Source organism: Capricornis sumatraensis, chromosome 14 (genome assembly GCF_032405125.1).
Source record: "Capricornis sumatraensis isolate serow.1 chromosome 14, serow.2, whole genome shotgun sequence".
NCBI lineage: Eukaryota > Metazoa > Chordata > Mammalia > Artiodactyla > Bovidae > Capricornis > Capricornis sumatraensis.
Window position 1 is genome coordinate 82,902,286 of NC_091082.1, and position 13,388 is coordinate 82,915,673.

The 13,388-nt window shown below is 42.0% G+C and overlaps 1 protein-coding gene across 1 annotated transcript in view; it reads right to left on the reverse strand.

The window, feature by feature from the left end:
* Positions 1-13,388, reverse strand: part of LOC138090305 (membrane cofactor protein-like) — a 41,665-nt gene that overhangs the window by 18,090 nt on the left and 10,187 nt on the right. Inside the window, exons 5-6 of the mRNA XM_068985790.1 lie at positions 6,173-6,258; positions 3,668-3,862 (exon numbers count right to left, since the gene is read on the reverse strand). Of these exons, the coding sequence (XP_068841891.1) occupies positions 3,668-3,862; positions 6,173-6,258 (281 nt within the window). The remainder of the gene's footprint in view (positions 1-3,667; positions 3,863-6,172; positions 6,259-13,388) is intronic.

A 13,388-nucleotide genomic window follows, 5' to 3' on the forward strand; every position in this document is an offset into this window, starting at 1 on the left:
ACCATAAAGAAGGCTGAGTGCCAAAAAATTGATGCTTTTGAACTGTGATGCTGGAGAAGACTCTTGAGAGTCCCTTGGAATGCAAGGAGATCCAACCAATCAATCCTAAAGGAAATCAACTCTGAATATTCATTGGAAGGACTGACACTGAAGCTGAAGTTCCAATACTTTGGCCACCTGATGCGAAGCGCCAACTCACTGAAAAAGACCCTGATGCTGGGAAAGACTGAAGGGAGGAGGAGAAGGGGACGACAGAGGATGAGATGGTTGGATGGCATCATCGACTCAACGGACATGAGTTTGAGCAAGCTCTGGGAGATAGTGAAGGAGAGGAAATCCTGGTGTGCTGGAGTTCATGGTGTTGCAAAGAGTCGGACGTGACTTAGTGACTGAACGATAAGATATGGAAGCCACCTAAGGGTAGGAACGGGTGAAAAAGATGCGGTATGCATGCAATGGAATATTACCCAGTCATAAAAAGAATGGAATCTTCCCATTCATGACAGCATTGATGGACCTAGAGGGTATTATGCAAAGTAAAATGTCAGTCAGAGAAAGACAAATACCCTATGATCTCATCTATATATGGGATCTACAAAATAGAACAAATGGATTAACAAAACAAAACAGAAATAGATCCATGGACACAGAGAACAAGTGATAGACGGAGAGGAGGTGGTTGGGAGGATGCACAAAATAAAAGAAGTGGGTTAAAAGGCACAGACTTCAGTTATCAGACAGATAAGCCATGAGGTTACAATATACACAAGAGACAATGCAGTCAATAATTCTGTACTCACTCTAAATAGCGACAGGTGGGAACAAGACATCATGGTGATCAACTTGCTTTGATCTTGTAAATGTCTAATCGCTATCTTGTACACCATCTGCTTTCGGCGTCAGAGCAATGCTGTCCTCATGAAACGAGCTGAGGATTCCCTCTTCTTGTATTTTCTTAAGGCTTTGTGTAGAACTGCTATCATCTATTCCTTAAATGTTTGGTAGAATCCCCCAGTGAGGACACAGGGTTTACACTACTCTTTGTAAGGTTTAAGCTGTCAAATGTATAGGCATACGGTGCCTTGTTTTCTTTCTTATTTTTCTTCAAATGTCTGTAGGATATTTTGCGGTGGTCTCCTTTTCACTCTTGTTATTGGTAATTTATATCTTTTTCCCTGTCAGACTGTCTATAAGTTTATCTATTTCATCTATTTTCTCTAAGAGCCAGGCTCATTTCTTTGATTATCCCTGTTTTGTGTCTCTTCTCAATTTCATGGATTTCTAACTTTATTATTTCCTTGTGTTTTCTTGCTTTGGGTTTAATTTGTTCTTCTTTTTTCGTTTCTTATGGTAGGACTTAGATGATTGATCTAAGACCTTTCTGTTTTTCTAACATGAGCATTTCACACTAAAAATATCTTTCTGAGCAACACTTTCACTGTAGCCCACATCTTCTGATCTACTGATCTGCTGTGCTCTAATCTTTATCCGATCCATCACTGTCTAACTGTCCTTCTGACTGCTTCTTTGACTCATGGGTTCCTTAGTAGTCTCTTGCATACTTTTCAAATATTTGGGAATTTATACATGGAACTTGCTTTTTCCATGATCCAGCGGATGTTGGCAATTGGATCTCTGGTTCCTCTGCCTTTTCTAAAATCAGCTTGAACGCCTGGAAGTTCACGGTTCATGTATTGCTGAAGCCTGGCTTGGAGAATTTTGAGCATTACTTTACTAGTGTGTGAGATGAGTGCAATTTTGTGGTAGTCTGAACATTCTTTGGCATTGCCTTTCTTTGGGACTGGAACGAAAACTGACCTTTGCCAGTCCTGTGGCCACTGCTGAGTTTTCCAAATCTGCTGGCATATTGAGTGCAACACTTTCACAGCACTGTCTTTCAGGATTTGAAATAGTTCAACTGGAATTCCATCACCTCCACTAGCTTTGTTCATAATGATGCTTTCTAAGGCCCACTTGACTTCACATTCCAGGTTGTCTGGCTCTAGGTGAGTGATCACACCATCATGATTGTCTGGGTTGTGAAGATCTTTTTGTACAGTTCTTCTATGTATTCTTGCCACCTCTTATTAATATCTTTTGCTTCTGTCAGGTCCATACCATTTCTGTCCTTTATTGTGCCTTTCCTTGCATGAAATGTTCCCTTGATATCTCTGATTTTCTTGAAGAGATCTCTAGTCTTTCCCATTCTGTTGTTTTCCTCTATTTCTTTGCACTGATCACTATGGAAGGCTTTCTTAACTCTCCTTGCAATTTTTTGGAACTCTGCATTCAGATGGGAATATCTTTCCCTTTCTCCTTTGCTTTCACTTCTCTTCTTTTCTCAGCTATTTGTAAGCCCTCCCGAGACAGCCATTTTGCTTTTTTGCATTTCTTTTCCATGGGGATGGTCCTGATCCCTGTTTCCTGTACAATGTCACAAATCTCATCCCATAGTTCATCAGGTACTCTATCTATCAGATCTAGTCCCTTAAATCTATTTCTCACTTCCAACATTCAGAAAACTAAGATCATGACATCTGCTCCCATCACTTCATGGGAAATAGATGGGGAAACAGTTGTAACAGTGTCAGACTTTATCTTTTTGGGCTCCAAAATCACTGCAGATGGTGACTGCAGCCATGAAATTAAAAGATGCTTACTCCTTGGAAGGAAAGTTATGACCAACCTAGACAGCACATTTAAAAGCAGAGACATTACTTTGCCAACAAAGGTCTGTCTAGTCAAGGCTATGGTTTTTCCTGTGGTCATGTATAGATGTGAGAGTTGAACTGTGAAGAAGGCTGAGTGCCGAAGAATTGATGCTTTTGAACTGTGGTGTTGGAGAAGACTCTTGAGAGTCCCTTGGACTGCAAGGAGATCCAACCCGTCCATTCTGAAGGAGATCAGCCCTGGGTGATCTTTGGAAGGAATGATGCTAAAGCTGAAAGTCAAGTACTTGGCCACCTCATGCAAAGAGTTGACTCACTGGAAAAGACTCTGATGCTGGCAGGGACTCAGGGCAGGAGGAAAAGGGGATGACAGAGGATGAGATGGCTGGATGGCATCACCGACTCGATGGATGTGAGTTTGAGTGAACTCCGGGAGTTGGTGATGGACAGGGAGGCCTGGCGTGCTGTGATTCATGGGGTCGCAAAGAGTCAGACACGACTGAGTGACTGAACTGAACTGAACTGAATATTCCATTACACACGTACACTATACCACACCACATCACACCACATCTTCTTTATCTATTCATATATTGATGGATACTTAGTGGGTTAGTCTTTTAATATTCCTGTAGCCAGAACTCTCAGAGATCTTGTAATACAAGATAAAATTTTCTTATTTCTTAAGCCAGGGTGTGTTGAGTTTTCTGATGCTTTCAAACAAACAAGAAAACCAAAAAGTTCTAGCTTGTGCATATACACAGTAGCTCATGATGTATAAATTGGAATGCCAAGGACATGTGGAGTGACTGGTGGGGAACTCTACAACTAGAATTATCTTTTAATTTGATTTGACCAATATTAAATTAAATTAGAAGTCAATGTAGCAAGAGGAGTAACTATTTATGACTGTTGTGTTTACTTATAGGTAAAACTATTTATGAAGTGCTTCCATGGTCTTTGCAGACTCAGGAGGAAATAAATGGAAATATTATTACCTTTACATTCTGGAGGATCACTGCTCCATCTGTCTTGATCAACACAAATAAGCCTACTCTCTCCAACAAGAGAATATTCATCTGGTCCATTTGAAGGATCACACATATAAGTTACTACCTCATTATAATGATATTCATCCTTGTAAATGGTAAATCTTCCATTTTTTATATTTCCAGGTGTGGAACACAAAATCTCTTTAAAGGGGGGAAAAGGACATGAAGCAAAGATAAAATAGTAAGACAGCATTAGCAAAGTCCTATGAACATCCTTCAAATAATTCATAACATATGATTAATATAAGCTAGCTGTGAATCCAATATCCAATTAGAAGAAAGTCTCTATGTCAAAATGTATTATCTCAAATTCAAAGCATTAATTTAGAAATTAACTTTTAGAATGAAGCTTATTTCCCAAAATATGACATACATATATTTATCTACAAGGCCATTCTAAGTTTTGTTTTCACCTTCATAAAAGAGGCTGACAACTTAATGCTAAAATGTACTTGTGATTAAAAATAAAACTCTGTGCTAAGAAAAGCCTTTATGATTTATAAATATCTCCACTAACAAATTGATTGTTAACATTAATACTGAGTATTACTGTCATTTTTCAATTTCATCCCTATGAGAGTATGGTTAAATTCTTCAGAGGTTACAAACTGTGTGATTTTGCAATAGGCTGAATCCAGATGTCTTCCTTTAAGCCAGATATTAAAGTATTTTGCAGACTCCCTTGGTGTACAGAGGATAGGAGTCCATGTGTCAGTGCAGAGGACATAGGTTTGATCCCTGGTCTGGGAAGATTCCACATGCTGTGGGACGCAAAAGCTTGCAGCCCACAGCCACTGAAGCCAGAGCGTTCCAGGCCCGCAACCCGCAACTAGTGAGCCCCTGCGCTGCAGCTGCTGAAACCCTGCATCCGGAGGCTGTGCTCCGCACCACAGAGAGGCCTGCGCACCGAAACGACCATCAGCCTCACATGGAAACGTGCAAAACCACTGGTTATCACAGAAATTCCAATCAAGACAACAGTGAGATACCACCTCACACTGGTCAGAACGGCTATCACCAAAAAAATCCACAAGCAACAAATGCTGGAGAGGGTGTGGAGAGAAAGAAACCCTCCTGCACTGTTGGTAGGAATGTAAATTGGTGCAGCCACGATGGAGAACAGGATGGAGGTTCCTTAAGAAACTAAAAACAAAGCTACCGTATGACCCTGCAATCCCACTACTGGGCATAGAGAAAAACTTGGCTCAAAAAGATACATGCCCCTCAGTGTCCATTGCAGCACTGTCTACAGCGGCCAAGATGTGGACACAACCCAGATGTTTATCGACAGAGGAACGGATACAGAAGAGGTGGTGCGTATATATACAGCCATTACAAAGAATGAATTAGGCCATTTGCAGCAAAATACAGATGGACCTAGAGAGCGTGATCTTGAGTGAAATAAGTCAGACAGAGAAGGAGAAACATCATATGTCATCCCTTGTATGTGGAAACTAAAAAGAAATGATGCAAATGAACTTACTTAGAAAACAGAAGGAGACTCACAGACTTAGGAAACGAACTCATGGTTGCCGAGGGGAAGGGATAGTTGGGGACTTTGAAAAGGTCTTGTGCACACTGCTGTATTTAAAAAGGATAACCAACAAAAACCTACTGTACAGCACATGGAACTCTGCTCAAGGTTACGTGCCAATCTGGATGGGAGGGGGTTTTCGGGAAGAATAGATACACGTGTATGTGCAGCTGAATTCCTTCACTGTTCACTGAAACTATCACAAAATTATTAATCAACTACAATCCAATACAAAATGACTTTGGTGTAAAAATAAACAAATAAATTAAATTAAATAAAAAAGAGTAGCCTCTTGTTCACAGGAACTAGAGAACACCTGTGCATAGGAACAAAGACCCAGCATAACCAAAAATAAATTAACTTAAAAAAATTTAAAAGTGTGCATGGAATCTAGAAAAAAATTAAGTAATATGGAAAAAGGTAAAACAGTACCACAATTCTCACTATTTGTTTTAAAATTTTTTGATTTTTCACAAAAATTTGTTGCATATATTTACATGTATTGTGCTTACTCTTCTTAAAAATGAATTAACAATTATTTAAAAATTTTTTAAGCTTTAATTCCAGTATAATATTAATATCAATAGACATAACCCATATAAAGAAAAGCTCTTGGGTGTCTACTTCATTTTAAAAGAATAAAGGGGTCCCTGCATCAAAGGGGCTTCCCTTGAGGTTCAACTGGTAAAGAATCTGCCAGTGGTGCGGTAGACCTGGGTTCAATCCTTGGGTTGGGAAGATCCCCTGGAGAAGGAAAAGGCTCCTCACTCCAGTATTCTGGCCTGGAGAATCCCATCGGCTGGATAGTCCATGGGGTTGCAGAGTCAGACACGACTGAGCACCTTTCACTCACTCACACTCACCACATCTAACTTTGAGAACTGCCACTCTATATTCTAAAGAGAGGATATACTTACTTTCACATATTGGGGGATCATCATTCCAGTTCACATTATTTACAGAAATTTCACAATGTAGAATTCTTGCTCCAATCATATAAAAACTAAATGAGAAAAGAACAGTTGCTATGTTCTTTAGCAATTAGAAGATGTGGATAAAAATGAAAAAAATATTAATAGGGTTGTCTTTCTACACTATAGTAAATTGAAAAAGAAGTTTCTTAAAATATGGATATGCTAAATCTGGAACTCAATTGAAGAGAGTTTCTGCATGTGGACCCACTTTGGCCTACAGTAAATGTGTAAATTACTGTCACACTGGTCAGTGTAGCCCCTCTGCTCCCTCTGGCAAGTGCATTACACACTGACTTCTACTCTATGCTCACACCATTTTCCTCAGTAAGGACTAAGCAGAGAGATCAGGGCCCTAGAACTTGCCTGCCTGGCATTCAAGTTCCAGCTCCATGACTGCCTTGAGCTTGAGAAATCCCATCAGTTCAGTTCAGTCGCTCGGTCATGTCTGACTCTTTGCGACCCCATGAAACACAGCACGCCAGGCCTCCCTGTCTATCACCAACTCCCGGAGTTCACTCAAACTCACGTCCATCGAGTCGGTGATGCCATCCAGCCATCTCATCCTCTGTCGTCCCCTTTTCCTCCTGCCCTGAGTCCCTCCCAGCATCAGAGTCTTTTCCAGTGAGTCAACTCTTCGCATGAGGTGGCCAAGTACTTGACTTTCAGCTTTAGCATCATTCCTTCCAAAGAACACCCAGGACTGATCTCCTTTAGAATGGATGGGTTGGATCTCCTTGCAGTCCAAGGGACTCTCAAGAGTCTTCTCCAACACCATACTTCAAAAGCGTCAATTCTTCGGCACTCAGCCTTCTTCACAGTCCAACTCTCACATCCATACATGACCACAGGAAAAACCATAGCCTTGACTAGATGGACTTTTGTTGGCAAAGTAATGTCTCTGCTTTTAAATGTGCTGTCTAGGTTGGTCATAACTTTCCTTCCAAGGAGTAAGCATCTTTTAATTTCATGGCTGCATTCACCATCTGCAGTGATTTTAGAGCCCCCAAAAATAAAGTCTGACACTGTTTCCACTGTTTCCCCATCTATTTCCCATGAAGTGATGGGACCAGATGCCATGATCTTCGTTTTCTGAATGTTGAGCTTAGGCCAACTTTTTCACTCCCCTCTTTCACTTTCATCAAGAGGCTTTTTAGAGCCTCTTCACTTTCTGCCATAAGGATGGTGTCATCTGCATATCTGAGGTTATTGATATTTCTCCCAGCAATCTTGATTCCAGCCTGTGTTTCTTCCAGTCCAGCATTTCTCATGATGTACTCTGCATAGAAGTTAAATAAGCAGGGTGACATATACAGCCTTGATGTACTCCTTTTCCTATTTGGAACCAGTCTGTTGTTCCATGTCCAGTTTTAACTGCTGCTTCCTGACATGCATACAGATTTCTCAAGAGGCAGGTCAGGTGGTCTGGTATTCCCATCTCTTTCAGAATTTTCTACAGTTTATTGTGATCCACACAGTCAAAGGCTTTGGCATAGTTAATAAAGCAGAAATATATGTTTTTCTGGAACTCTCTTGCTTTTTCCATGATCCAGAGGATGTTGGCAATTTGATCTCTGGTTCCTCTGCCTTTTCTAAAACCAACTTGAAAATCTGGAAGTTCACGGTTCATGTATTGCTGAAGCCTGGCTTGGAGAATTTTGAGCATTACTTTACTAGCATGTGAGATGAGTGCAATCGTGCGATAGTTTGAGAAATCTTTGGCATTGCCTTTCTTTGGGAATGGAACAAAAACTGACCTTTTCCAGTCCTGTGGCCACTGCTGAATTTTCCAAATTTTCTGGCATATTGAGTGCAGCACTTTCACAGCATCATCTTTCAGGATTTGAAACAGCTCAACTGGAATTCCATCACCTTCACTAGCTTTGTTCGTAGCGATGCTTTCCAAGGCCCACTTGACTTCACAATTCAGGATGTCTGACTCTTGATTAGTGATCACACCATCGTGATTATCTGAGTCATGAAGATCTTTTTTGTACAGTTCTTCCATGTATTCTTGCCACCTCTTCTTAATATCTTCTGCTTCTGTTAGGTCCAGACCATTTCTGTCCTTTATCGAGCCCATCTTTGCATGAAATGTTCCCTTGGTATCTCTAATTTTCTTGAAGAGGTCTCTAGTCTTTCTCATTCTGTTACTTTCCTCTATTTCTTTGCATTGATTGCTGAGGAAGGCTTTCTTATCTCTTCTTACTATTCTCTGGAACTCTGCATTCAGATGCTTATATCTTTCCTTTTCTCCTTTGCTTTTTGCTTCTCTTCATTTCACAGCTATTTGTAAGGCCTCCCCAGACAGCCATTTTCCTTTTTTGCATTTCTTTTCCATGGGGATGGGCTTGATCCCTGCCTCCTGTACAATGTCACGAACTTCATTCCATAGTTCATCAGGCACTCTATCTATCAGATCTAGGCCCTTAAATCTATTTCTCACTTCCACTGTATAATCATAACGGATTTGAATTAGGTCATACCTGAATGGTCTAGCGGTTTTCCCTACTTTCTTCAATTTGAGTCTGAATTTGGTAATAAGGAGTTCATGATCTGAGCCACAGACAGCTTCCGGTCTTGTTTTTGTTGACTGTATAGAGCTTCTCCATCTTTGGCTGCAAAGAATGTAATCAATCTGATTTCGGTGTTCACCATCTGGTGAAGTCCATGTGTAGAGTCTTCTCTTGTGTTGTTGGAAGAGGGTGTTTGCTATGACCAGTGCATTTTCTTGGCAAAACTATTAGTCTTTGCCCTGCTTCATTCCGTATTCCAAGGCCAGATTTGCCTGTTACTCCAGGTGTTTCTTGACTTCCGACTTTTGCATTCCAGTCCCCTATAATGAAAAGGACATCTTTTTGGGTGTTAGTTCTAAAAGGTCTTGTAGGTCTTCATAAAACCGTTCAACTTCAGTTTCTTCAGCATTACTGGTTGGGGCATAGACTTGGATAACTGTGATATTGAATGGTTTGCCTTGGAGACAAACAGAGATCATTCTGTCGTTTTTGAGACTGCATCCAAGTACTGTATTTCGGACTCTTTTGTTGACCATGATGGCTACTCCATTTCTTCTGAGGGATTCCTGATCTGAGTTAAATTCACCTATTCAAGTCCATTTTAGTTCGCTGATTCCTAGAATGTCGATGTTCACCCTTGCCATTTCTTGTTTGACCACTTCCAATTTGCCTTGATTCATGGACCTGACATTCCAGGTTCCTATGTAATATTACTCTTTACAGCATCGGACCTTGCTTCTATCACCAGTCACATCCACAACTGGGTATTGTTTTTGCTTTGGCTCCATCCCTTCATTCTTTCTGGAGTTATTTCTCCACTGATCTTCAGTAGCATATTGGGCACCTAATGACCTGGGAAGTTCCTCTTTCAGTAACTTATCATTTTGCCTTTTCATACTGACCCCGCGCCCTGAGCGCAGGCGGCTGCGACCCAGCGCACTGAGCGTGGCGGAGAGGAGTTACTCCACGTCCGAGGTCAGGGGCAGCGGCCAAGAGTGCCAGGCTGTGACGGCGCAGGAATGGCCGAGAGGAGCTTCCCAAGACCTAGTTCAGGGGTGGTGGCCCAGAGGAGCTACCCTGTGTCCGAGGCCAGGGGCGGCCGCGAGAAGCCACCTTGCGCCCGAGGCCAGGGGCGGCGGCCGGGAGGAGCAACCCGAGGAGTGGTGGCTGCGCAGGTGTAGGAGGGCCTTAGGGAGCTATCCCACGTTGAAGGTCAGGAACACAGCGGTAAGGAGATACCCCTTGTCCAAGGTAAGGAGCAGTGGCTGTGCTTTGCTGGAGCAGCCGTGAAGAGATACCCCATGCCCATGGTAAGAGAAACCCAAGCAAGATGGTAGGTGTTGTAAGAGGGCATCAGAGGGCAGACACACTGAAACCATACTCACAGAAAACTAGTCAATCTAATCACACTAGGACCACAGCCTTGTCTAACTCAATGAAACCAAGCCATGCCCGCAGGGCAACCCAAGACGGGCGGGTCACGGTGGAGAGGTCTGACAGAGTGTGGTCCACTGGAGAAGGGAATGGCAAACCACTTCAGTATTCTTGCCTTGAGAACCCCATCAACAGTAGGAACAGTATGAAGTAACTTAAAGGGGCTTAAATATTTAGGAGAAGGCAATGGTGCCCCACTCCAGCACTCTTGCCTGGAAAATCTCATGGATGGAGGAGCCTGGTAGGCTGCAGTCTGTGGGGTCGCTAAGAGTCGGGCACGACTGAGCGACTTCACTTTCACTTTTCACTTTCATGCATTGGAGAAGGAAATGGCAACCCACTCCAGTGTTCTTGCCTGGAGAATCCCAGGGACGGGGGAGCCTGGGGGGCTGCCATCTATGGGGTCGCACAGAGTCGGACACGACTGAAGTGACTTAGCAAATGTTTAGTGGCCTTTGTTCCCCCTTCCATTGTTTGCTTTTTCCCCTTTCAGGAGGCAGACATTCAACATCAGGACATTCAAAAGCAAATGCATATGTAGGGGAAATAAGTAAGTGATAGTGTGCGCCCAGGGAAAGGCTCAGGAAAGACCTGAGACAATCTTCAGTTTATAGAGCAGGCTGATCTTCATCATAGAGACACAAAAAACATCAACACCAAAGAGCAAGCCCCAGGTAAGAGGGGAAATCTAATTTTCAGAATTACCAAAGTGTTAGGTTCAAGGGGTTTTTGTTCAGTAAGAAAATCACAACACATGCAAAGAAACGAGAGTATGAGTCATTCAAAGGAAGAAATAAATCAAAATACATTGTCTTTGAAAAAGAGCTGATGGCAGATGAACTGGACAAAGACTTTAAACTGTCTTATGAAGGCACTTGCGGTGGCAAATCGATTAATGCCAGTTCTGCTGTCTGCTCTTTCTTCAGTGAGGGGGCCAAGTGAGAGACATAGAGCTGCAGATCTTTATGAACATTCTGCAAGTAAGAACCTCACTCTCAGGGTCAAGTTCAATGTCATCACTGAGAATATCAAAGCTAAAATCCAAGAAAAGGGAGACATCCTGTTTGCCTAACAGTTTTGAATTTTGGGGGCAAATAGCTGGAGGTTGACCACACACTCTCAGACCACAAATTCAAGAAAGGATTCAACTTGTACCTGGAGCTTTGCCTGTGGGGTGGCATCACTGAGCCTTCCTTCTGCAAGTTTGCCCCAAAATACACTGCTACTAAATGATCTCTCACAAGTATTTGCTCACTTCCATCTCAATGCTGCCCGACTGCCACAAGAAGAAATGTGTCCACACCAACAACCTGCGCCTCCAGAAGAACATTAAATGATTCCCATACCATGGTACCTCTTTGCCGGCAGGGAGGTCTCTTGCCTAAACCCCAAGGTCCTGGGCCCCCGATGAAATTTGACAGAAAAAAAAAATGACTGCCTTAATGAGGCCTAAAAAACTAAAGGAAGAAAACTAGAAAATCAGGAAAATATGTGTAAAACATGGAAATCTCAAACAGGAGACAGAAAAACCAGAAAGAAGCCGAAAGGAACTTCTGGAGTTGAAAAGTCGCTCTGTCGCTAAGTCGTGTCCTGCTCTTTGCGACCCCCATGGTCTGCAGCATGTCGGGCTCCCCTCTTCTTCACTGTCTCCTGGAGTTTTGCTCAAATTCATGTTCATTGAGTCAGTGATGCCATCCAACCATCTCATCCCCTGCCGTTCCCTTCTCCTCTTGCCTTCAACTTTTCTCAGCACCCCTACGTTCACTGCTGCATAAAGTAGAGATGATACAGTAGCTAACTATATGCCTTCAGGAGACTAAAGGGATTAAGAACTCATGGATAAACAAACACAGTGGACTATAGCTCAGCCATGAAAACAGGGAAATCTTGCCATTAGCAACAACATGGGATGGGCTGAGAGAATATTATGCAAAGTGAGAAAAGTAAGAAAGAGAAAGATAAACATTGCATAACTTCATCTATAAGTGCAATTACACAGAAAGCAAGTGAGAGACAACAGAACAGAAACGCACTCCAGCCACAGAGAACAAAAGAGCGGTTGTCGGAGGGAGGGGGTGGAGGGAGGAATGAATTAGGTGAGTGAAACTAGGAGGTACAAGTTTCCAGTTATGAAAGAAAGAGGTTATGAGGATGAAAGTGGGAAACCAGTAGTAACTGTGCAATAACCTCATATGGCGGAGAAGGCGATGGCACCCCACTCCAGTACTCTTGCCTGGAAAATCCCATGGATGGAGGAGCCTGGTAGGCTGCAGTCCATAGGGTCAGGAACAGTCGGACACGACTGAGCGACTTCACTTTCCCTTTTCACTTTCATGCATTGGAGAAGGAAATGGCAACCCACTCCAGTGTTCTTGCCTGGAGAATCCCAGGGACGGGGGAGCCTGGGGGGCTGCCGTCTATGGGGTCACACAGAGTCAGACACGACTGAAATGAGTTAGCAGCAGCAACAGCAACTTCGTATGGTGACAGATGATAAATAGACATCATGGTAATCACTTTTAAGTATATAGAAATATCAATCCCTATGGGATGTGCCTGAAGTAATTTAGTTTGTAGGTAAATTATTCTTCAATTAAAGTAAGAAACCTAATGTTACAACTTAAGGAATTAGCGAAAGAAGATATCAACCCAAAAGTATCAGAAGGAAGTAAATAATAAAGATTAAAGCAGTACAATAGAGAAGAGAAATTAGTAGGGAATGTCAATGAAACCAAAAGCTGGTTTTCCAAAAGAGCAAAAACACTGACAAGCCCTTAGCTAGATGGACTAAGAAAAAAAGAAAAATCTAAACTACCCAAATCAGAAATTAAATGAGGATATTATCACTTATTTCTACAGAATTAAAAATATGGAGATCTCTATGAATAATTTTATGCCAACAAATGATAGTCTAGATACAACGAACAAATCCATGTGAACACAGTATCTACCATGACGTCATTAAAAAATTATAAAATTTGAATTGAATATGACAAGTGAGTAGATTGAGTCAGTAACCAAAAATCTTCCATTAATAAAAAAAGTCTTGGATCTGATGCTTTTCAACTCTTTAATTCTGCCAAATGTTTAAAAGAGAAGTTATACCAATCCTTCTATGAGACGGGGATTTGAAGATGGCTGAGAAGTGAAACATAGAGACCGTCTTCCTCCCCACAAATGCACCAAAGTAAATCTGCACGTGGAGCAACTTC